Source organism: Macaca nemestrina, chromosome 16 (genome assembly GCF_043159975.1).
Source record: "Macaca nemestrina isolate mMacNem1 chromosome 16, mMacNem.hap1, whole genome shotgun sequence".
Taxonomy (NCBI): domain Eukaryota; kingdom Metazoa; phylum Chordata; class Mammalia; order Primates; family Cercopithecidae; genus Macaca; species Macaca nemestrina.
Window position 1 is genome coordinate 35,692,175 of NC_092140.1, and position 24,164 is coordinate 35,716,338.

General features: G+C 37.8%; 1 protein-coding gene across 1 annotated transcript; it reads left to right on the top strand.

Moving 5' to 3' along the window:
* Positions 1-4: 4 nt before the first annotated feature.
* Positions 5-24,164, top strand: LOC105481718 (endothelin receptor type B). Its single transcript, XM_011741424.3, has 8 exons — positions 5-132; positions 910-1,443; positions 16,203-16,315; positions 16,451-16,655; positions 18,443-18,592; positions 18,992-19,125; positions 19,679-19,787; positions 21,316-24,164. Exons 2-8 carry the CDS (start codon positions 961-963, stop codon positions 21,448-21,450), a joined length of 1,329 nt encoding a protein of 442 aa, XP_011739726.2. The 5' UTR covers positions 5-132; positions 910-960; the 3' UTR covers positions 21,451-24,164.

Here is a 24,164-nt window from a genome sequence, read left to right on the forward strand (position 1 = left end):
AGAGCCAGACCCGCCTGCAGCTCAAGGGAGGCGTGCTCCTCTCCCAGAGCAGGCTGGAACCCAGCTGGGTTCCGCGTCCCGGGAAGGTGGTCTCCGTTCTTCGCTCTGCATCTGGTTTGTCAGATCCGAGAGGTAAACATTCGGGCTTGGTGTTGAATTAAAAATCATTGATTGAACCTTATCCTGGGGCTTCGGTTTGGCTTACTAGTTTGGGGTTTTAAAAAAATAAAAATAAAGCCTATAGAGAGGGCAAATTAAAATAAGGATGGGTAAAGGAAGGAGCATGAGTGTTTGAAGCCACTTGGAGGGAACAGCGGTTTCCAAGTTCCTGCTGACTTGAGAAGTCTCTGCGAGTTTCCGAATCTCCGGCGCACTCCTGGGCGCGCTGGGGGAGCTGTAGCTCAGCCAGCAGGGAGTAGCGGCTTTCATCCGCCGGGAAGAGTCTTTCGAGTTCAATCGCTGGGTACAGAGGTTCCCCTGCGGGGCAAAATGCAGAGGTTGATACAAGCCCTTGGCCTCTAGGTGCCTTAATTCCGCGGTTCCCACGCACGCTTAACTAAGACGCGTATATATTCCTCCCGGCACATGAAAGAGTTCGGAGCTTTGCCTTGGATCCCCATCACTCCCCCCCGGCACACCCCTTCCAGAACGCCCCGCCCCGCTGCATATTATTTACCCCCTCCTGGCCTCGCGGGGGAAGAAAAACAGCGGAGAGGGCATTGGGAAGGAGTTTCGACCAGCGCTGGCGAGTCACGAGGGCCAAGTTCCCCACTGGCGCGGCGCGCAAACTTGAATTACTTTTGCGCGTGTATACTGGCGGAGAGGCTGCGGGCGGTACTAGGGTTCGCAGAGACGTGGCTCCGGCTACTGACCCAAGTGTCCTGTCTTCCTTTCCCTGCTTGTCTCCAGGCTCTGAAACTGCGGAGCGGCCACCGGACACCCACTGGAGCAGGCAACAGCATGCAGCCGCCGCCAAGTCTGTGCGGACGCGCCCTGGTTGCGCTGGTTCTTGCCTGCGGCCTGTCGCGGATCTGGGGAGAGGATAGAGGCTTCCCGCCTGCCAGGGCCACTCCGCTTTTGCAAACCGCAGAGATAATGACGCCACCCACTAAGACCTTATGGCCCAAGGGTTCCAACGCCAGTCTGGCGAGGTCGGTGGCACCTGCTGAGGTGCCTAAAGGAGAGAGGACGGGGGGATCTCCGCCACGCACCATCTCCCCTCCCCCGTGCCAAGGACCCATCGAGATCAAGGAGACTTTCAAATACATCAACACGGTTGTGTCCTGCCTTGTGTTCGTGCTAGGGATCATCGGGAACTCCACACTTCTGAGAATTATCTACAAGAACAAGTGCATGCGAAACGGTCCCAATATCTTGATCGCCAGCTTGGCTCTGGGAGACCTGCTGCACATCGTCATTGACATCCCTATCAATGTCTACAAGGTAAAGGGCGCCTGCTGAAATCATGGTGGGCTTGAGGAAGGGGGCCTGGCTGGAGAAGGGTGATGAGAAAGCTTGTAGAAGGAGCTTCCCTTTAGCTCTCTCTTAAGGCTCAGCCCCTCCTAAAAGTCAGTGATCTTTGGAACCAAATTCCATTTGGTTATGTCCACTCATAAAAGTCGGTAACCATTGGGATAAAATTCCATTCAGGTCTCCAGTAGCCCTCTGCGAAGCTTAAGACAAGTGTAGTCCCCAGTCTAGCAACGTTAGTATCACTTTGGGAACTTGGTACACATGAAGATTTTTCTGGCCTCACCCCAGACCTACTGAATCAGAAACTCTGGAGTGGAGCACAGTAATTTGTATTTTAACAAGCCCTTTATGTAATTATGATGAACTGTAAAGTTTGAGAACCACTAGTTCTGAAGGATCTAGTCCTTAAGTGCACCTAATGGGGTACATCCTCTAGTCAAAAGTGTGTGGTCCATGGACAGTGAGCGTTAACATTACCTGAGAGTTTGTTAGGAATGCAAGGCTAGCCCAGACTTACTAAGTTAGAATCTGCATCTTAAGATCTTCAGGTGATTCATATGCCCACTAACTTTGGGAAGCACTGTCTTGGAAGACTTTGAAAGTAGCAGATACAAAGTAGGTTTTTAGGAAATAAATGGCCTGGAAGAAAGAGATCCAGACTGGTGAGTAGGAAAAACACAGTTCACCTGCTGTGAGGGACTGTAGCTACTCTGCATTAGATATCTACAGTGGACCAAGGACTGGGTGAGATGTGTTACTTCTGTTATTCCTTCCAGCAGCCCACAAGTAGATATTACATTTAGTTTACAGCTGACTGGTAGGATGCTCAAAGTAAATGAGTGAGAGGTGGAACTGGGGATCAGACCCAAATCTGTCAGGTTCCAAAGTACAAGCCATATGACAGCACCCCATCAATTATTTCACGGACAAGACCAAGGAGCACTCAAAATCTGTAAGGGTTTCAGTAGTTAACATTATTGTGTGATTACCATGGGCGTCAGCAGAAACACACAAAGAGCCAGGTTGCTCCAGGTTGCTTTGGAACTCCAGACACATCCCGGCACCTCTGGGCCTCAGTTTCCTCAATTCCACAATCAGGCTGCTAGTGCCCACCTACTGAAGTTTTATGGTGTTAAAAAGAAAAAAAAAAAGCAGCCTAAGTAAAACAGTTGGAAAATTTCAAAGACATATGAAAATATTTAAAACTTTCCCAGCAGCAGCAGCAGCAGCAGCAATAGAAAGTTGCACATAAAAACACAATCACAATGTAAGGAAATGGAATTGTACTTTGCAGTTTTGCCTATAGCTAGCCTTGACTTCAGTACTTCAGTACAAGGGTAAAAAAATGGAATGTAAAGTTGGGAAATGTTGTAGGGGATGCTTTGCCCTATTGGCAGGAGTAGTTATCATAAGGCATGCCTGTAAATTTCCCTTCATGAATCTCTAAAAATCCTAACCCAATAGCTATATTTTAAGGGGAATTCCAAACATTTCTGAGGCTTAGCAGTGAGAGTGGATTAGGATATAGTTTTCTCTAAAGGGAATCACTCCCGGAAATGGGGGAATCAATTGAAGAAATCCTAAAATCCTGTGTGGCAATTAATTCTGATAAACTGTGAGGATGTACTTGTAGGAGCTGAAATGGAATCTCTAAATGCAGTCACAACTCCATGAGGGTCAGAAGCGACTCTTTTACTTCTTAAGATGTCCCACAAACTAAATCTTCCCATTCTAATTTGGCAAAGGAATTTCAATTCAATTCATCAAAACTGAATTGAGAATTTTTTCAGTACAAGGTGTTGTGATAAATTTAAAATAAATCTAACAAGATCTCTTCCCAAAGGGAGATTACAATCTAGTTTTGCTAGGTTGGCACAGGACTTTATGAAAGTTCTGTTTGTGGGGTCAGGAAACCCCACATGTCTAGCCCAGTTAGAAACCTTTCTAAATCAGACAGTAGCTGAAGTGCTGTATAGAGGGTGGCATTGAGAACATTTTTTTAGTTTTGATGTATTGCCTCCAGGACAGATAGAAATCAGCTCTTCCAGAACCATCTTCTTTCCTCTGTCTGGTTAAATGAGTATTTGTGATAAACCAGAGAATTTCTGACTCCCCAAGAGGTCACACAGTTTCCTTTTCATTTCAAACTCCCTTATGATTTCCCTAGGAAGTTACATCCTTTTCCCTGAAGCCATCCAGTCTTAACATGACTGTGTTTTTACTTCTGAAATAAGCTAATGAGTCATTACAAATCTGTCCATCCAGTAACTTGTATTGGTCATAAACACATTCATCACATTGCATCCCATTACTAAGGTCGTCTTTATTGAATCCTACCTCGTGGCCTTAGGTTTAGCTTGAGACACAATATCATAATACTGGCTACCAGTTATGATGTACTAGGCACTTGGTTTATTTCATTAAATCACTACAACAACCCTGTAGAGGAGGTATCGTTATCATTCCTGCTTTAGATCTAGGGAAAGTACTTGTCAGAGAGGTGAAGAAGTAACTTGCCTAATGTCATACGACTACAAAGTGATGAAACTGGGCCTTCAACCCAGACCATCCAACCCAAGACCCTGCGGTCCACCCCATCCCACTGCATGAAGCATAATCAGGCACTGCATTGTCATCTCCAACCTTGAGTATTGGTTTAGGATCTGATTTGAGAGCATTTGGTGCAAATGTGGCAAATAATACGCTATCCCACAGTAGAATACTTAGTAAACATTTTCAGAAATTAATTTGAGTCAGGATTTCTGTCTCTCGAAACCCCCTTCACCTGGTCTGTAGTGCGTAATATCAGTGGAAGTTATTCTAATGGCTTAATTTACCAAAATATATAATCCAGAACTAGTTAAAAGCCATTTATTTTCCTAAATAATTGTGGCAACATGGTTTTTTTAAAATGCATTTAGAATTTCAGAGTAGTCAGGTATGATCATTCAGAAAAAAGTAATTTAAATGAGTTATGAAGGCTATATTTAATATATCCTAATATGAGAGGCTTGAATCGAAACCAGTGATTTCTAATTTTTCTTGGTGGGGTTTTATCATTCTCTTTGAGAATTCAATATACACAACTTCAGCGGGTTTATGAAACTCTCCAACCCTCCTGTTGGCATACTAAGGGCTCAGAGGCCAAGAAATGTCAATGTGAATCTATTCCGTTAATCTGGAGTTTAATAAATACAGAGTTCAGTAAAGTTGGCAAATCACAAAATGTCATAACTTATTGGAAGCTACAGTCTTCAGGCTGTGAAACTGGTGGGACTTTATCTGGAGTTGCTGCAGTGAAAGCTGAAAAGCGTTGGGAAGCATGTCTGATCTGCCTGGACTGCCTCAAGGAGCTGGGTCCCTGGAAACTTTTAAGTAGAATCATACCACTCCCACAGGTCTCCTGTGTTATGGGGAAAATCCTGTGTTGAAGGCTAGGGAAGTGTCTGAGGACACTTAGCAAGTTGAGGCTGCTGAAGCACTTCAAACTCATGTAAAAATGCAGAAAATAATAAGCCTTGCTTACCTTTCTCATAGGCACACACTGGGGCTATGCCTACGTTACACAACACCAACCAGATGAACAATGAAAACTTCAAGCATCCAAAGGAGATATTTATTTAAATATATATGTATGTATACATGTACATACATTAAAATGTTAAGTTTTATAAGAATATATAGATATATAAGTAAAAAGATGACTATCACTTGGCACAGGGCATGGCACATAGCAAGCAAATGATAAATGTTTTTAAAATGTGTGTATGTGTGTGTATGTGCGTTTTGAGTATCCTTTGTTTTCCAGCTTTTGTTGTGACAAACACAACTACAAACAACATGTTTGTACATGTGACTTTGCACACATGTGTGACTACATCTAAAGGGTAAATTTTTATAACTAAAATTAGTAAGTGGAAATGTGTGTATTAAGTCAAAATTTTGAAAGATATTGCCATATTGTGCTAGAAAGTTATTCTTGTACTCTTGGTTTCAATCCCTATTTTATATAATATCTCAATATGGATATAAATGCATATTAATGTTTATCTGTAATATGTATATGGGCCACCATGCTTAATATTTACATCATCTACATATTCACCAGAACCAAAAGCCAGTGCTTGATGTTAGGATGAATTTCTCCTTATTCACAAGCTACTTATGGTGCCCTTCCCATACATCCTAAAATAAATGGGGTAATCTAGAATTGTTCATATGAGAACCTGGCGCTCCACTACTAAGTTGCAGAAGCATAGATATCAAAGCTGGGTAAAAAGCGAGACAGCCGGGTGTACCTGTGGATGCTATCAATGTGTTTATGTTGTTGTTTGGTTGGTTAGTTGATTTGGGAATGATATTTAACAAAACTTGGTTGTAGGTTAGGGAGAAGTTAAAAATTCTTGAGCAAGTAATGAGTTCTTAACTTACTTCTGAATTTTATTAACTCCCTTTGTGTTATATTTACATGGATAACTGAGTTAATGAAGTTAGCTCTCAAATATAGCTTCCTTTATGTGTAAAGAAATTACATTTAAAAACAAACCTGCGTGCAAACTGGTAAGACGAATACCAACATCCACATTAACGAGTTCGGTAAGGATCCAAAGGTGATCAGGTGCCCAGTGGTGATGGAGAGCTAAAAATTAGGCTGGTGACCCAGTGGAGTGCTTCTAGATGGTTTTACAGTTAAGATCTGTAGGCTACTATTAGAGGCAAAGAGGCGGCATTCATAGTTCTGGAAGGCAAAACTGCTGATCTTTAACGTTTAACTAGTTAAGGGTGGGTACATATAACATTAAAATGCTGGTATGTCAAAATGCGGAATTGCTTCACTGAACCCACAAATGAGTTTCGAGTGAAGTGACCTTGGCAGGAAATAGACATTTTCTGCTTGTGACACACTCAGGATTATCTTTCTGAACAAATTTACCTTTTGCACTATCCTATCTTAGACTACTTCTGGTACTTAACAAGCTTATGTATAATTAACTAGTTTTGTAGTTAAAAGTAAAAGTTGATGGAACACCACCAACTTTTGAAGTTATAATTTTCCAATCAGTAAACTGAAGTGTATGCATATATTCCGATCAGTAAACTGAAGCATATGCATATATAGCAACACAAGAAGTAAGGGTGTCATTGGGAGAGGAGTCTAATTTCTCCCAATTTAATAACAATGTTCTCATTTCCAGTCAAGTCACTGAAATATTTTAGTAATATTTACAGATATTTTACCGCATAAGCATTCTGAACCAAACGTGGAAACTGTATACCTTTGAGATTTATTTATGCAAAGCAAAATAATTTTTAAGGAGCAACAACTAAGCACATTTAAAGTATTAACTTTTAAAACTTGTTAATGAAGAGTCAGGCTTTTAGCTTGAATGACCTGGAATCAGTTAACAAATACAACAAACACCCTGACACCCATCTAGCATAGTGGCTGCAACTGTCAATACTACACAAATGCTTGCAGACAAATGATGCTACACATAAAACATAAGAGCAGTGGGCTTTTTCCACTCATATTTTTAACAATGTCCAAATGAAAAAAAAAAAAAAAAAAGAAAGCTTGATTCCTTCTGTATTGAAGTATTGGTCATAGTCAGATAACAGGTTGATAGCAGAATTCAAATAAACTAGAAACTCAAGACTTCATATTCCCAGTTCACTGTTTCACATGTTGGTCACAGATTTCTGTGACAAAATGGTCAGTAAGCACTTGGCCTTGGGCAGTGAAAGTTTCCCTAGGTTCAACTCTATGATATTTCTTGTGTTTGCCTTTGATCTGCCACTTGGTCACTCCATAAATCCAAGCCTCTATGAATGTCAAGGTAAGGTTAGGCTTATCTATCAAAAGATTTACATTTCTCTTTTGCTCATTTAAAATGAGTCTTTCAACATTGAAATATTTCCATAGTTGTACAAAAGGATAACGTAGCCAAGACCCTGCTGTCTCCAGGCCAGGGAGCCACGTTCTTCAATTCACAAAGAAAACCATATAAGGATATCTCCGTGTAGCTAATATGCTATAGTTGATTATTTTTAGAGAAACATGCCAAATGCTAATAAATGATTAAGTTCTTTAAAGGGTGTTGACAGATAAAGCCTGAGCTGAAATAAGATTCAAGATGTAATTTATGATGTGAAACATTCTCTTTCAGAACTTTGCACAGTTAAAAAGAGGTTGGTTATGTTTGGGAGATAGCTGGATGTGGTGTATGGGTATACAACTTCTCTAATTTTAGACTTTTTATTATTTCCAATGCTTTTATTTTAGAGTTATTTATCATTCCCTATAAGGCCTCTGGTGAAAATGTAAAGGAACAAGAAAATGGCCAAAATATGGTGGTGAATGGGAGAGAGGGAAAGAGAGAGGAGAAAGGGTGAAGGGAGAAGATAGAAGAGGATCATTCTTGAATCAGAAATTTATTAACAAAACTGATTGAAGCATTTCTCAAGCAAGTCTCCCCTTTTGAGGCTCAAAACTGCACTCATGCCTGCTGACATGTGTCTTTTCTCTACTTCTCTCTTCTTCAGTTTCATTGTAGTTTCCGGAAAGGAGGAAAACTATCCTCAGAATGTTTACATTGTACGCTGTCTTCTTCCCGCTCGCTCAGTGTTTTCAGACTATTTTAATGGGCTTTCAGATTCCATAGTAATCAGACATTTTCTGATCATAGCTTATTAGTCTCCCATAAGATATTCCACAGATAGAATTAGGCTTAGGTATGGCATGAAGTTACTTAATAGGGTTCGTTGAATTCATGTAGTTTGCAAGTCTCGTTCTGAGCCAGGAGGCGCTCAGGTTCTCATTCTTCAGTTTCTTCAGATGTCATCAGTGATAAGTCAACTAATAATAGACCAGGTTTGTGAGTGGGTTTTGTTATTTCTCTTAGTTGGATCTTTTCAAAATATGTAATATGTCGGTGAAAGTTTTAAAGCTCAAACTTTGGATATATTTTTAAATTTAGATAATAAAAGAGTACAATCAATTTCTTTCCTGGCCTGTTACAGACTTAGAAATAAATTTCTGGTAGGAAAATATATTTGAGGTAAACTTCAATTTCTCTTAAGAAATATTTTTAAAAATTGTTTTCTATCTCTTTCTTTTAGAGATTTTGTTTCAAGAACTTTAATTCATTTTCATAAGCCATTGTTCTATTTCAGAAAGTTATAGGAATCTTTTCAGAGCTTTGAAAAGGCCTCTGTTTTGTGGATGTGTGTGAAATAGATTCCCACGGACAGAACTGTTGCCTTGCACAACTCTAGGGGGCACTGTTCATATTGTAATCTACTGAGATGGCACCCCTGGGGGATAAGCTAACATTATTTCTGACCCACATATTTCTAACTCACATAGCCTAATCTTTAAGTGATTAAGTACATTTTGATGGATGCAGGGTAGAACTTGTAATTTGTATTTGTCCTTCAGGGCACAAGTGCACTGTATGTCAAGAAAAAGAAAATTCCATGCACTTGATCAGCATATTGACTCCAAATTCAAAGTTTACTTTGAACTATTTCTCTATGTACCAATACAGAAAGAGTTCTGTCATGCAAGTCCTTGAATGAAGGTGCCCTATCTCATTAAAACTCTAGTTCAAACACAGAAAAAACTCTTAACTACTACAGGAAACAGAGATAAAAACAGAATACACCCTTTCCTAGAGTTGGCAAATGCAGCCATTCCATTATTTTCCTTTTTTGACTCTTATTGTGAAAACATTTATATAATGCCAGTCGTTTAAAGAAACGTTCACAATTTATCACAGGATGGAATAGACTGCAGTCTGGCAAAGTAACCTTGGTTGTCCTCTTAATTACACCACTCACTCATCCTCTAAAACAATCATCTCTAATAATGTCCGTATGTTTACTGCATCTACTTCCACGAAACTTACAATCCCCTCCACAACTAAAGCTTTTCATAGAATCCCATTACATAGTGAGAAACAGTAGGTTCTGTTTTATATCAGGCATTGCCTTGACAAGTTTTGAATAGGAGAGAGAGGGTGGGAGAGGAATTTTTGTTGTTACCTTTTCCGGCCTGCATGGAAGAGCGGAACTCCAACGACAGTACAGCCCACCCTCAAGCCTCAATTCTAGAGTTTCTGACTCTATGTGCCAAGAAGACCTGATCATCAGGACTAGAAAATATAAATAGTAAATATACAGTCATGTCAATTCTGTAAAGAATATATGTAGAATATGAGAACTGAAAGACGTATGGCAAATGTTTTGTCATAGATGATTTCTGCCTTATGATCAAATTCATTCATTCACTCATCCGTTCATCGTTACTTAACAAGCATTGAATGAGTGACCACTATGTGCCAAGCACTGTGCTAGGCATTATAAATGTTTTAGGATATTCTGAAACAAATAAACAGTAAAAGCTCAGTGTATACTTCTAATTTAATAAAATAGAAAAAGAAAATGCTATGTATGTTTAATGAGGCGAGTGAACATTTGCTTGTGCAAGATGGTTAACTTTAGCATTTCCTGACCTTATGGGGCTTGACTCCTCCTGGCATTAATAGGGGTGTGTGTTAACAGGATTTTTTTTTCTTCATTTATTATCTCAAGTATGTGATTTTTAATTAAAAAGAGAAATGAAAAATGTAAATCCCCCAGTTGGAGAGATTTTTTAGGATCCACTTCACAAAATCCTCAAATAAATAAAGAATATTTATTTCCTATTCATGCTATTTATCCTTTTAGACATTTTTTAAGCTATAATATAAAAATGACTTTATAATGTAATAGAAAAATTTATTTGGATTCTCTTGCCTCGTTTCTTTCTCAAGCAGTTGTTCCTATGTAAATTTATAAAATTATGGTCTTTCTTGAGTAGAAATCTTTTAGCCAGTATGGTCACCTCTTTTTTCAATCTAATGTTTGTTTATTTCTGTTTATCATCCAAAATAAATGTTCTAGAGAAGCAATATAAGCCTTAGGGTAAAATGGGTCAGCACAAACCTAGGCTATCATTTTGTCAAATGGATACCACATTGCCAGCAGGACTAAACACTAACAACAGCTATTCAGTTAGATGAGACATCACGATATGAAAAGCAGTGCCAGTTATGTGAGTATTTGCCAACTGGCTCATATTTGATAAATGTTAGGCAACATATATTCAACTTAATTTTAAACAGGATTTAAAATTTTAATTTATGTGAAAGGGACATAGTGTCAAGATTTAACTCTAAACACCCTTTTTGCGATCAGAGAGACGCCTTTTGATTACATGTTTGAATTGTCTTCACTGTTCAGACTTTGCCCTTAAGTTATCTAATTTAATGGGGTAAAGTCCAAAGAAAAAACTAAAAATAAGGAATAAGGAATGTGTTATTGCTGGGTTTAAAGTTAGACTTGCTTTCTCTTGCAATAAAGTGAATCCATTTCCTTTTCAGTGGGGAAAGCTGTATCGTTAGACTTCAGATTATAGATGTTAGATGTTGTTATTTTTCCCAAAGAATGATGAAGAAATGAATGTCTAAGAATCACACCCATATCTAAGAACAATCTCTCACCAAATTGTAAAGATGTCATCTTGGTTGAGAGTGAATTTTTTTTTTTGGCAAAGCTTCATAGTTTTTCCCCACCTGGGACATTTTTTGCATTAAACAAGTGGATACCTTTTTATTTTAGATAAGTTTCAAGCAATAGCTTGCCTAAAGACTTTCTTGCTAGAGGCCATTAATATGACAGAGATGAACATCAATACTGGGCATGGTTTCTGTCACAGAGTATCAGGCTTTGCTGGGTCTCCACAAAGCCTTCTGATCAGTGAGGCAGAAGGTTAGCTTTTTAGATGAAGAGCATTTAGAGTCTTGCCAAAGCCATTCTTCTCACTACAAAATAATGGAAGCAACAGTGATGCTCTTCCCACATCTTCTGTGGCCTTCCAGAACGAATAGCATCCAGTTCTGAATTGAAAGCATGAAATGCAAGCTGATAAAGGTTAATGCTCTCTCTCTCTCTCTTTTTTTTTTTTTTTTTTTTTTTGCAGTCTCTTTCCCTTCAAAAGTGTAGACTAGAAAACTGTAATCTCTCCATGGTGATTACGTTTCTGACTATCTGTCTGTTGAGCTTGAAGAGTATTGTTACAATTTTCAGTTTGTGTTTCCCTGTTTTCTGTGATAGCTTGGGTCAGAGGTTGGGCTGCAGGCCTCCAGTGGTATGAAGAGCAATAATCCAATTTCTAGGCTGAGCCAAAAACAATGGAAACCTCAAAACATGGCCTGGATTCAGTGCAGAGCTCATTTTCATCGGCCAGACTTCTTTTCCTTCAGTGGTCTGGATGCTCATTCATCTTGATTATTCTGATAGCGGTACCTACAGGATAACAGTATTACCATATTTGGAACTAATTTAAGACAGAATAGAATATTTTAAAATATCCAAATGTTTGGACATTATTTGAATAAAATAACTAGGGGCATTAGTCAGGGTTCTCCAGAGAAACAGAACCAGTGGGATAGATAGATGGAGGGATAGGTAGATAGGTAGGTAAGTAGTCAGACAGACGGATAAATAGATAATGAGGAATCAGTTTATGAGATTATAGAGGCTGAGAAGTCCCATAATTGGCCATCTGCAAGCTGCAAATGTAGGAAAGCCAGCGGTGTAATTCAATCCAAGTCCAAAGGCCTGAGAAACCAGTCTGAGGGCCAGAGGAGATGAAATGAGACATTCCAGATAGGCAGGAAGAAAAAGGGGCAAATTCCTTCTGCCTCTGCCTTTTGTTCTATTCAGACCCTCAGCAGATTGGATAATGCCCACACACCTAGGGTAAGGCAGTCAGCTGTACTGAGTCCACAAATTCATATACTAATTTCTTCCAGACACATCCTCACAGACACACCCAGAAATAATGTTTAATCGAGCAACCTGTGGCTGGTCAAGTTAACACATAAAGTTAACCATCGCACTAGGTGAGCAGAAGATTTTGCTCTGCACCTAGATATTTTACCATGATTTGACACATAGCTATAGGTTTAAAAAATAATATTTGATTTAATTCTAAACTTTTTTTGTACAATCACCTCCTTCAAAACACTGTCAGGCAGGTATTATAGTGGTTGTAAGCATAGGCTCTAGACCATCTGAGTTCAAATGTGGATCTATTACTCACTTAAGTGAGCAACCAATTGCAAGCATATTGGTTTCCTAATGAAGAGTAACAAATTACCCTACAATTTAGTGGCTTAAAACAGTAAATATTTTTTAAATCACATTGTGTCTTTGGTTTGGCAATTAAGGAGTGGCTTAGCTGGGTGGCCCTGGCTCAGGGTCTCTCAAGAAGGTACACTCAAAATCCTGGCTGGAACTGCAGTCGCCCAAGTTTGACTAAAGCTGGAGGATCCTCTTATTCACAGACCTGGCAAATTAGTGCTTGATGTTTTCAAGAGGCCTCGGTTCTTTGCCATTTGGCTTCCCCACAGAGGTGCTTGAGTGTCCTCATGACATGGCAGCTGGCCTCTCCCAGAATAAGTGACCCAAGAGAGAGAAAGCCAGTTCTTTAGGAACTAGTCTCAGACATCACACATCATCACTTTTGTCACACTGTATGCATTAAAAGCAAATCACTAAGTCCAATCCACATTCAAAGGCAGGGAAATTAGGCTTCATGTTTGGAAGGGAGAAGTAATCAATAGTAGAATATTGTCTGAATAAGTTATACCTGGCTGGTTCTAGCACAATCCTTGTAACCAGTTGGATAATTTTTATTCTTATTTCTAAGGGTAATTGGCAGTTCTTTTAAAGCTACATGAGTTCAAAGCTGGTTCAGACCTGTGGTGCACCAAGTCTCCCCCATTTCAGTAAATGACTTCACCATGCACGGGATAAACCTCTGTGAGTGTCCTGACTCCTCACATCAATTGTCCAACCCATCAGCAAGTCCTGCTAGCTAGCCCTACCCTTAAAATGAATACAGGCTATAACCCACTCTCCTCAGCCTCGGGGCACACAGGGTCCAGCTCACCACTAGTTCTCATCAGTGCTTCCTTTCTTGGCCCTACATTCTATTCTACACTGGGCAGCACAGTGATCTCTTGAAAAATATGTTAGATCATACCATTTCCCTTCTCCAAACCTTGCAATGAATTCCCTCAAAAAAGCATTTAAATTGTTCCCTCTACAACTTCATTTTCCATGCATTTGGTCTGGGTCACTCTTCTCCAGCTTTAGTAGCTAGTAGCCTCATTGCTGTACCTCCAGTTCACCAGGCTTGTTTTGACCTTAGGGCATTTGCACATGCTCTTCGCATGGCTTACTGTCTTATTTCAATCAAGTCCCTCTCCAAATGTTGTCTCTTCAGGGTGACCTTACTGAGAAGCTTATCAAGAAAACACCTTAGCCGGGCACGGTGGTTCAAGCCTGTAATCCCAGCACTTTGGGAGGCCAAGACGGGCAGATCATGAGGTCAGGAGATTGAGACCATCCTGGCTAACACGGTGAAACCCCATCTCTACTAAAAAAAAATACAAAAAACTAGCCGGGCAAGGTGGCGGGCGCCTGTAGTCCCAGCTACTCAGGAGGCTGAGGCAGGAGAATGGCGTAAACCCAGGAGGTGGAGCTTGCAGTGCGCTGAGATCCGGCCACTGCACTCCAGCCTGGGCGACAGAGCGAGACTCCGTCTCAAAAAAAAAAAAAAAAAAAAACACCTCCAATCCTACCTTCACTCAATATGATCACAGCCTCTGTTTAACACCATTTTAAGTATGTATGTGTTTTTTGTCTGCCTCCCTCACTAGACTGTAAACTCCATGTGAGCAGAAGTGCTCAGAATAGTGTCTGACAGATAGTGAATGCTCAATAAATATTTATTGAATGAATGACTGAACAAGCATAATTAATGAGTCAGTTGATTAACCCAGAAGTCACAAGATAGAGACTATGATGGCTCACCAATGTATTTTGATAATATAATGTTATCTGAGAGGTTTCTTTAAAAAAATATGAATTGAACTTTAATAAATTATGAGATTCATATAAAAATTCCAATCTAGGTTCTTTTGAAAAATCAAGAGATTTTTGTATTTGGGGTCCCTTAGAAAAAAGTGTGTGATATCTATTAGCTGCTGCTCCTTTCAGACAAAGTTTACCCCAGACCCCACCCCACTCCCTATCATCTTCCTGACACCAATGACTTTCTGAGACCTGGCACCCTCCACTTCTCTGTGTTACCTGCCTGGCTCTGTAGGTTTTCAGGATCCTACATTAAGCATATATGATAAGTCTGCCAACTTTTATCCCACATGTCTGTATAAGTTTTGATATCTAATTTAGAAATGAAATTGGTCCTATGTTGAGTCTCCAAGTCAAATTCATTATGAGACACACATTTTAGCCTTTGACGTGTTTCTAGTTATAGAACAATCAACTCAGCTTGACAAACTCAGTAGAGTCTTCACTACTAGTGAAAGGATGGAAAGACTCCATTGTGTCTCAAAATAATTTTCACTTTTGGAAGGTTGTTTTTCAAAATATTTTTAAGACCCATGGATTTGAAATACTTTTCTTTATTTTCAAAACCGCATGAACATTTGATCCAGATGTTTACCTAAAGTGATTCATTTACCAGTGTGGGACACACCACATCGCCCTAAGAAAGAAAATAACCACATTTAATAATAGATGGTTGCGTAGTCTACAATCAGATAAAGAGAAATATATATGTGTATATATATACACACTGTATATATATTACATACTATGTGTGTGTGTGTATATATATATATATAAAATAGCAATAACTATGTCTTCTTGCTCCTTATATAGCCAGTCGTTGTTATATTTTAGAGTCTATGAATCAAGCACTGTTAATATTAAACATCTGCTATGCATTAGGCACTGGTCTAGGCAGTTGTGGAGCTCATAGTCTGTCTTACACTCCAGGGATCCAGACAGAAAAAAAAACTAAGCAAACAAATAAGTTAATGTGATATGCCACAGGAATTGATAGACTATGGATAAAAAGGAAAAGAGAGTAGGGAGATAGGGATGCCTGACCAGTTATGGTATCTAATAGTGTGATCAAGGTAAGTCATGTTGAAAAGATGAAATTTGAGCAAGACCTGAAGGAGATAAGGGGCTTAACCAGGTGAATCTGTGGGGAAAGAGCCTTCTAAGATAAGGAAGGACCTAGAGTGAAAGCCCTAAGTAGAAATATGCCTGGGCTGTTCAAGCAACTGCATAGCTACTCCAACTGAATGACTGTTCAGTTAGGTAAACGGACTGCAGTGAAGAACAAGTGCATGAATGCACATGTTGTTCTGCATAGAGTACTACTTCAATAGGGAAGTCTGGTCTCCTCAGCTAAGGACTATTTATAAATCAATTTTAATTAACCCATATTTTGCTTTGGCCATGACCTGGGCATTTCAGACTCTATGACAGTATACAGGTTCAATTTTCAGGAGGAACCTAAGCGATTGGCCCAAGTTTGCTCTGATGAGGTGAGCTGAACTCTAAGCTACTATATACGCATGATGACTTCTTATAAGCTGGCTGCATTTTCATCAATCCCAACACACTTTCCTGTACCACACATTTGTCGAACAATGGTGCTTTTCAAAGAAGTAGTCCATGAGACAAAGAATGACAACCAGAATTTATCCTACTCTGCATGTTAATTATGCTCCACTAAGTGATACAATTTAGAGGGCATCTTATGAAACCCCCTAACAGAGCTTCATGTCTCCTCAATGCAGCTGCTGGCAGAGGACTGGCCATTTGGAGCTGAGATGTGTAAGCTGGTACCTTTCATACAGAAAGCCTCCGTGGGAATCACTGTGCTGAGTCTATGTGCTCTGAGTATTGACAGGTAGAAGCTTCTATTTAAGCCAAGAATATTCTGAATGCTACACTATTGTTTTGCATGTTACTTAGAAAATAAGCTGTGCAATTCAATAAAACTAAGGTATGCCAGCTTAAAATACAATTCTATTTTTATCTCCAGATATCGAGCTGTTGCTTCTTGGAGTAGAATTAAAGGAATTGGGGTTCCAAAATGGACAGCAGTAGAAATTGTTTTGATTTGGGTGGTCTCTGTGGTTCTGGCTGTCCCTGAAGCCATAGGTTTTGATATGATTACGATGGACTACAAAGGAAGTTATCTGCGAATCTGCTTGCTTCATCCTGTTCAGAAGACAGCTTTCATGCAGGTAAATTTTACTTTTTTAAATTTTCCTTTCTGCTCTTGCCTTATAACTATTTAGCTATTTTTCTCCTGTTTCCCACTCCTTGGGAAACTGTTGATTTATGACTGTCCTTGGCATAAATTAAGAGTGTAGATCCAAGCACTGTGGGGTTAATGGTGACCAATGACTCAAGAGGCAAGAAGGTAAATCACTACTTCTCTAAGAATCCCCTTGCTCTCAGTGGCATGGATAAACTAAGTTCACATGAAAGAATTGATGTGAATTTATAGCTTTTCTACCCAAAGCCATGTTAGAAGTAAAATGCTTGGTGCCACAAAGTGAAAATAGCACTCAGGCAAAAGGTTTCTCAGCAAGGCAATTTTCTTCTATAGAAGGGTGCGTCTCACAATGGAGCAATGGTGAAAGCATACCAGACAGGGGAGTGGGATGGGGTGTTATCCCTGATGCAGCTAGTTCCTACTGCTGCATCTTTCCCCTTTAGGTAAGGTTGGACCGCACAGTCTAAGTTAATTCCAGTCGGCTATTTTAAAGAGAGCAGGGATACGAGCTGGAGTGGTGGGATGAGTAGTTTCAGCGGAAGGATGGTTACAGAGCAGGTGACTAAGGATGACTAAGGAAAGAGCAGGTGATAGAGGCTAGGAGGGGGTTGTTTACTGAAACTAGGGGCAAGGAGATGTAAAGAACGAGGAAGTTAAACTTTAAAATGCAGAACAAAGAACAGGGAAGCTGAACACACTGATGTATTGGTTCTCTGAAGAGGAATTTACTGTATCCTACAGTCCCATTAGGACTGACAGCTACTACATAATCTGCACAAGATAGCATAGTAGTTGTCAGAGGAGTGTATGGTCCAGCAAATATTCAGATAGAAGTCACCCTGATATGGATGGAGTCTGAATGGAAACACTCCCCTCTCTTTGTCTTTGATGCCAAGGAGAAAGCTGCCATTGCAAGAAACTCTTCATCCTGGTCATTTATTAAAGAACATTTGATTTGGGAATAGAAAAAGAATGATGATGCTGGTTTCCAGAAGATAGATCCTGAGTGTAAAAGGCTCTTCCAAACAGAATGAGTTAAGAGGCATTAATGCAAAGGGGGCTGGCCTAACTACTCCCAATAATTGTTTTCTATTGTATACACAAGGAGACTAAATAAAACTTTATGAACTGTATATATACAGGAAAAAAAAGTGCCGACTGGGTTACATAAATTCCTCTCCAACACAGATATATCTAAAGCAATATGAAAATGATAACAGAGAAGAAAAAGAATAAGAGATATGACATAAGTCAAAAGCAGCTTTTATCTTTTTGCGAGGTTAGATTTATATGTTACTGAGCTAAATGGTTAACCTAGACCTTTTCATATCTGTTTTTCCCATTAAACAAACTTGCTAAAAAGTGAGAACTTCATCTAAACACCAAGTTATCTTTACATATTTAGGTGTTATATTTCACACAAAGAATACTCTGAGGATAACTTTCTTATGTGAAGACAAAACATTGAATTACCAAATATTTCAAATTTTGCCTAACTACTTAAGTTTTTATGCATGCTTATAACACATTGTCTTAGAGAACTGAAATGTTTTTGGTAAAATTTGGGTTTTATTTAACATGACTATTTATTTGTTCAGTAAGTGTGGCTTGAAAGATTCTGCACGGTATATATAAACTGGATCTAATTTAGAAGATACTCATTCCCTGATGAATTTTTTTAAGTTTAACATTTGTTATATAATATTTTCTTACAGAGGAGTATTAATCATAAAAATTCTCTCATCCCCCTAGTTTTACAAGACAGCAAAAGATTGGTGGCTATTCAGTTTCTATTTCTGCTTGCCATTGGCCATCACTGCATTTTTTTATACCCTGATGACCTGTGAAATGTTGAGAAAGAAAAGTGGCATGCAGATTGCTTTAAATGATCACCTAAAGCAGGTAAGAAAATACAAATATTTGATAACTCATGTTGAAATTATAATTATGAATATGAAAATGATGATGATGATGATGATAAACTAACATTATTATATACCAGAGCATATTTCCTTTTTCTTGCTTCTGGTAGTTTTAAATAGACAAAGAATATTTTTATATTATTTATTTAGAGATATTCTATATAATCTAAAATGATCTAGGGAGAATCTGAACTTTTTAAAGATGAATCTCTAGTCACTTCGGTTCCACTTCACATTAACTATTCCATATAAAGCTCAGTGTCCTGAGTTTTTGCATATGCCGCTGACTTTTTGTAGACAATATTAAATGTTTTAGAAGAGAGAATGCTATAAATATAATGAGCCATCTTTTAAGGGTCAAACTATGGATTTATTTCAGAGACGGGAAGTGGCCAAAACCGTCTTTTGCCTGGTCCTTGTATTTGCCCTCTGCTGGCTTCCCCTTCACCTCAGCAGGATTCTGAAGCTCACTCTTTATAATCAGAATGATCCCAATAGATGTGAACTTTTGAGGTAAGTAAGGCAAACTAGAAATGGTTTTGTAAACAAATGCCACTCAGAAGTGTTTCCATCGATCTGTTTTATAGGCAGAAAGAGAAACTACCATTTTTATAACCCTTAGGAAGCCAGGGAGGTTGCCAATTTTTATCTGAGGTCCTGTTGAGAGGGACAGGGAAGGGGAGGTATGAAGAACACTAGGGACAGAGAATCAGAGTTGTCAAGATGATGAGTGAGTGCCAAGGTGGAAAATGTCAGGTCCAATTCTCCAACACGATTTCTAAATTATTTCTTTTCAGCCAGCTTCAGTACTTCCAAATGAGACTTTATTTTAAAAGAGAAGAATTGGGCCTGGGAAGAGGAAATGGAGGAAAGTCAGTAGAGATGCTAGAGTTAGAGGGAGACAGAGACAGAGACAGGCAGAGAATCATTATTATCAAAGACGAGTGATAAATTTAGAACGATGGTATATTGGTATTTTTTTCCTTACAAAAGCACAAAAGTCAACAATGAATACATGTTCAGAATAGCATATTTTTCAGACACATTTTGGGTTATTTTGTTGCAGCTTTCTGTTGGTATTGGACTATATTGGCATCAACATGGCCTCACTGAATTCCTGCATTAACCCAATTGCTCTGTATTTGGTGAGCAAAAGATTCAAAAACTGCTTTAAGGTAAGAGACTATCCCAAAATAAAAAGCTCTTTGTAATATGGCTCAAATATAAGCTTTCAAAACTATTAGTATATCTATCCAGACAGATTTAGTAAATTATTTTATAGTTTCCCTTTTATTACATCATGGATGATTTTTTTAAATATGACTTTTGCTTATAAATCACTAAAATTAATTTTTGCCTATAAATCCTCGTCAACCACTCCCTACTGCCTCAGCCAATCAGTTACACTCATGGAATTGTTAACCAAAAAGTAATAAAAATTATATGCATTGATGTCTGATAGGCATCACATAATAAAATAAGGGCTAAACATGAATTAAAGACACTGTTCCCTGTTTTTGGTAGAGTCTGAACTTCGCAGCTGCAATTATTATTGTAACTAAATTAATTCCTTTTTTACATGGACTATGAGAATAATAAGGTAAACAAAAAAATAGTTTAGGTTTTACCTCTTTCTACCTTTTTTGTATAACAGTGATGTGCTGTTCAATGTGAAATACATAAAATTCCTTCTTCAGCTACTTGCATTTTATCATCCTTCTATTCATTCACTCCTTCAACAATCTAACATGAAATAAAATATCCCCTCCCCTAATACGAAAATCATCCATTTGTCCATGGTATTTCATTACTGGAAAGCTGAGAACGTAGCTCCCGTGTAAACACTAAGTCAGCCTATATCATTCTTCGCCCACTCATAACTCAAATTTTAGAGCTGGAAGAGAACTTCCGTCAGTATCAACACCTTCATTTCATAGAATATAAAATCGTGGACTTCCCATTTTCTTTTACATATAGAATGAACAGAAGACAAACAGAATGAACAAAATTTTATATTTAAAAAATTTCAAGAAAAAAATTGGATGAAGAAAACTGAGATGCTTTTGTACTATATAACCTTATTGTTTAACAATATTGAAAAGAGACATGAGAATACATGGCTGAAAAAATAAGAAAGCAGTATTAAATTAATTGACATGAAAAGATATTTATGTCACTGTCAAGTGAGAAAAAGCAGGTTAAATCTCCTCAGCAAAGTGGCTTAGAATAACTTGGGATGAGATGTGTGTGAAAGTATCTACAAGGTTATGGAGTATACATATAGTACAGTCTCACTAAAATATACTCACATTCTCAAGCACATGCACATATACATGTGTATAATTTATTTATTTCATGTATGTGCACATATTTCTGTTTTCATGGGGAAAAGTCTTGAATTATATGTTTATCAAATATTAAGAATATTTATCAAATAACCAAGAGTAAGTATCAATTAAAAGTGGCTTTCTCTTGATGAGAAATCTTAACTTTGTAGTTTTTTTCTTCTCTGCATGTTTTAGTCAAAAATTATCATATGCTAATTCTGTGAGTATATTCTTTTAAGAGGGAAAATAAAAGAGCACCGAAAGACAGGGCCCAAGAACTCCTAATTATGCAAAGAAAGTCAGAACCCTGGAGAGGAGGAAGAGTTGAGAAAGGTGACTGATGTTAACATATAATGAGTTACTTTGTTTTGTACAGTCATGCTTATGCTGCTGGTGCCAGTCATTTGAAGAAAAACAGTCCTTGGAGGAAAAGCAGTCGTGCTTAAAGTTCAAAGCTAATGATCACGGATATGACAACTTCCGTTCCAGTAATAAATACAGCTCATCTTGAAAGAAGAACTATTCACTGTATTTCATTTTCTTTATATTGGACCGAAGTCATTAAAACAAAATGAAACATTTGTCAAAACAAAACAAAAAACTATGTATTTGCACAGCACACTATTAAAATATTAAGTGTAATTATTTTAACACTCATAGCTACATATGACATTTTATGAGCTGTTTACAGCATGGAAAGAAAATCAGTGGGAATTAAGAAAGCCTCGTTGTGAAAGCACTTACTTTTTTACGGTTAGCACTTCAACATAGCTCTTAATAACTTCCAGGATATTCACACAACCCTTAGGCTTAAGAATGAGCTCACTCAGAATTTCTATTTAAGAGATTTATTTTTAAATCAATGTGAATCTGATACAAAGGAAGAATAAGTCACTGTAAAACAGAACTTTTAAATGAAGCTTAAATTACTCAATTTGAAATTTTAAAATCCTTTAAAACAACTTTTTAATTAATATTATCACACTATTGATCAGACTGTAATTAGATGCAAATGAGAGAGCAGTTTAGTTGTATTTTTTGGACACTAGAAACATTTAAATGATCAGGAGGGAGTAACTGAAAGAGCAAGGCTGTTTTTGAAAATCATTACACTCCTTTCACTAGAAGCCGAAACCTCAGCATTCTGCAATATGTAACCAACATGTTACAAACAAGCAGCATGTAATAAACTGGCACATGTGTGAGCCAAATCTAAAATATAATACTTTTTAAAAGAAAATTATTACACCCTTTACATTCAGATAAGATCAAACCTCACAAAGAGAAATAGAATGTTTGAAAGGCTACCCCAAAAGATTTCTTTGAATCTGCCATTCACATAGCCTGTGAAGAAAATACTATCTACAAATTTTTCAGGATTATTAAAATCTTCTTCTTTCACTATTGTAGCTTAAACTCTGTTTGGTTTTGTCATCTGTAAATATTTAGCTACATACACTGCATGTAGACGATTAAACGAGGGCAGGCCCTGTGTTCATAGCTTTACAATGGAGAGATGCCAGTGACCTCATAATAGAGACTGTGAACTGCCTGGTGCGGTGTCCACATGACAAGGGGGCAGGTAGCACCCTCTCTCACCCATGCTGTAGTTAAAATGGTTTCTAGCGTATGTATAATGCTGTAGTTAAAACACTATTTTTCAAAATCATACAGATTAGTACATTTAACGGCTACCTGTAAAGCTTATTACTAATTTTTGTATTATTTTTGTAAATAGCCAATAGAAAAGTGTGCTTGACGTGGTGCTTTTCTTTCACTTAGAGGCAAAACTGCTTTTTGAGACTGTAAGAACCTCTTAGCTTTGTGCGTTCCTGCCTAATTTTTAAATCTTCTAAGCAAAGTGCCTTAGAAAAGCTTGGGATGAGATGTGTGTGAAAGTATGTACAAGAGAAAACGGAAGACAGAGGAAATGAGGTGGGGTGAGAGGAAACTCATGGGGACAGATTCCCATTCTTAGCCTAACGTTCGTCATTGCCTCGTCACATCAATGCAAAAGGTCCTGATTTTGTTCCAGCAAAACACAGTGCAATGTTCTCAGAGTGACTTTAGAAATAAATTGGGCCCAAGAGCTTTAACTCGGTCTTAAAATATGCCCAAATTTTTACTTTTTTTTTCTTTTAGTAAACTGGGCCACATGTTGGAAATAAGCTAGTAATGTTGTTTTCTGTCAATATCGAATGTGATGGTGCAGTAAACCAAAACCCAACAATGTGGCCAGAAAGAAAGAGCAATAATAATTAATTCACATGCCATGTGGATTCTATTTATAAATCACCCACAAACTTTTTAATTTCATCCCAATCATTTTTTCAGAGGCCTGTTATCATAAAAGACATTTTAGACTTGCAATTTTAAATTAACTTTGAATCACTAATATTTTCACAGTTTATTAATATATTTTTATTTCTATTTAAATTTTAGATTATTTTTATTACCATGTACTGAATTTTTATATCCTGATACCCTTTCCTTCTCCATGTCAGTATCATGTTCTGTAATTATCTTACCAAATTTTGAAACTGCACACAAAAAGCATACTTGCATTATTTATAATAAAATTGCATTCAGTGGCTTTTTAAAAAAATGTTTGATTCAAAATTTTAACATACTGATAAGTAAGAAACAATAATAATTTCTTTATATACTCAAAACCAAGATAGAAAAAGGTGCTATTATTTAACTTCAAAACATGTTTCCTAGTATTAAGAACTTTAATATAGCAACAGACAAAATTATTGTTAACATGAATGTTACAGCTCAGAAGATTTATAAAAGATTTTAACCTATTTTCTCCCTTATTATCCACTGCTAATGTGGATGTATGTTCAAACACCTTTTAGTATTGATAGCTTACATATGGCCAAAGGAATACAGTTTATAGCGAAACATGGGTATACTGTAGCTAACTTTATAAAACTGTAATATAACAATGTAAAAAATTATATACCTGGGGGGATTTTTTGGTTGCTTAAAGTGGCTATAGTCACTGATTTTTTTATTATGTAAGCAAAACCAATAAACTTTAGGTTGTGTTTTTTTAACAACTAGCTTATTTTTCATTGTACAGGCACTAATTCATTAAATACTAATTGACTGTTTAAAGGAAATATAAATGTGACAAGTGGACACTATTTATGTTAAATATACAATCATCAAGGAAGTATGAAGTTATTCAATTAAAATGCCACATTTCTGGTCTCTGGA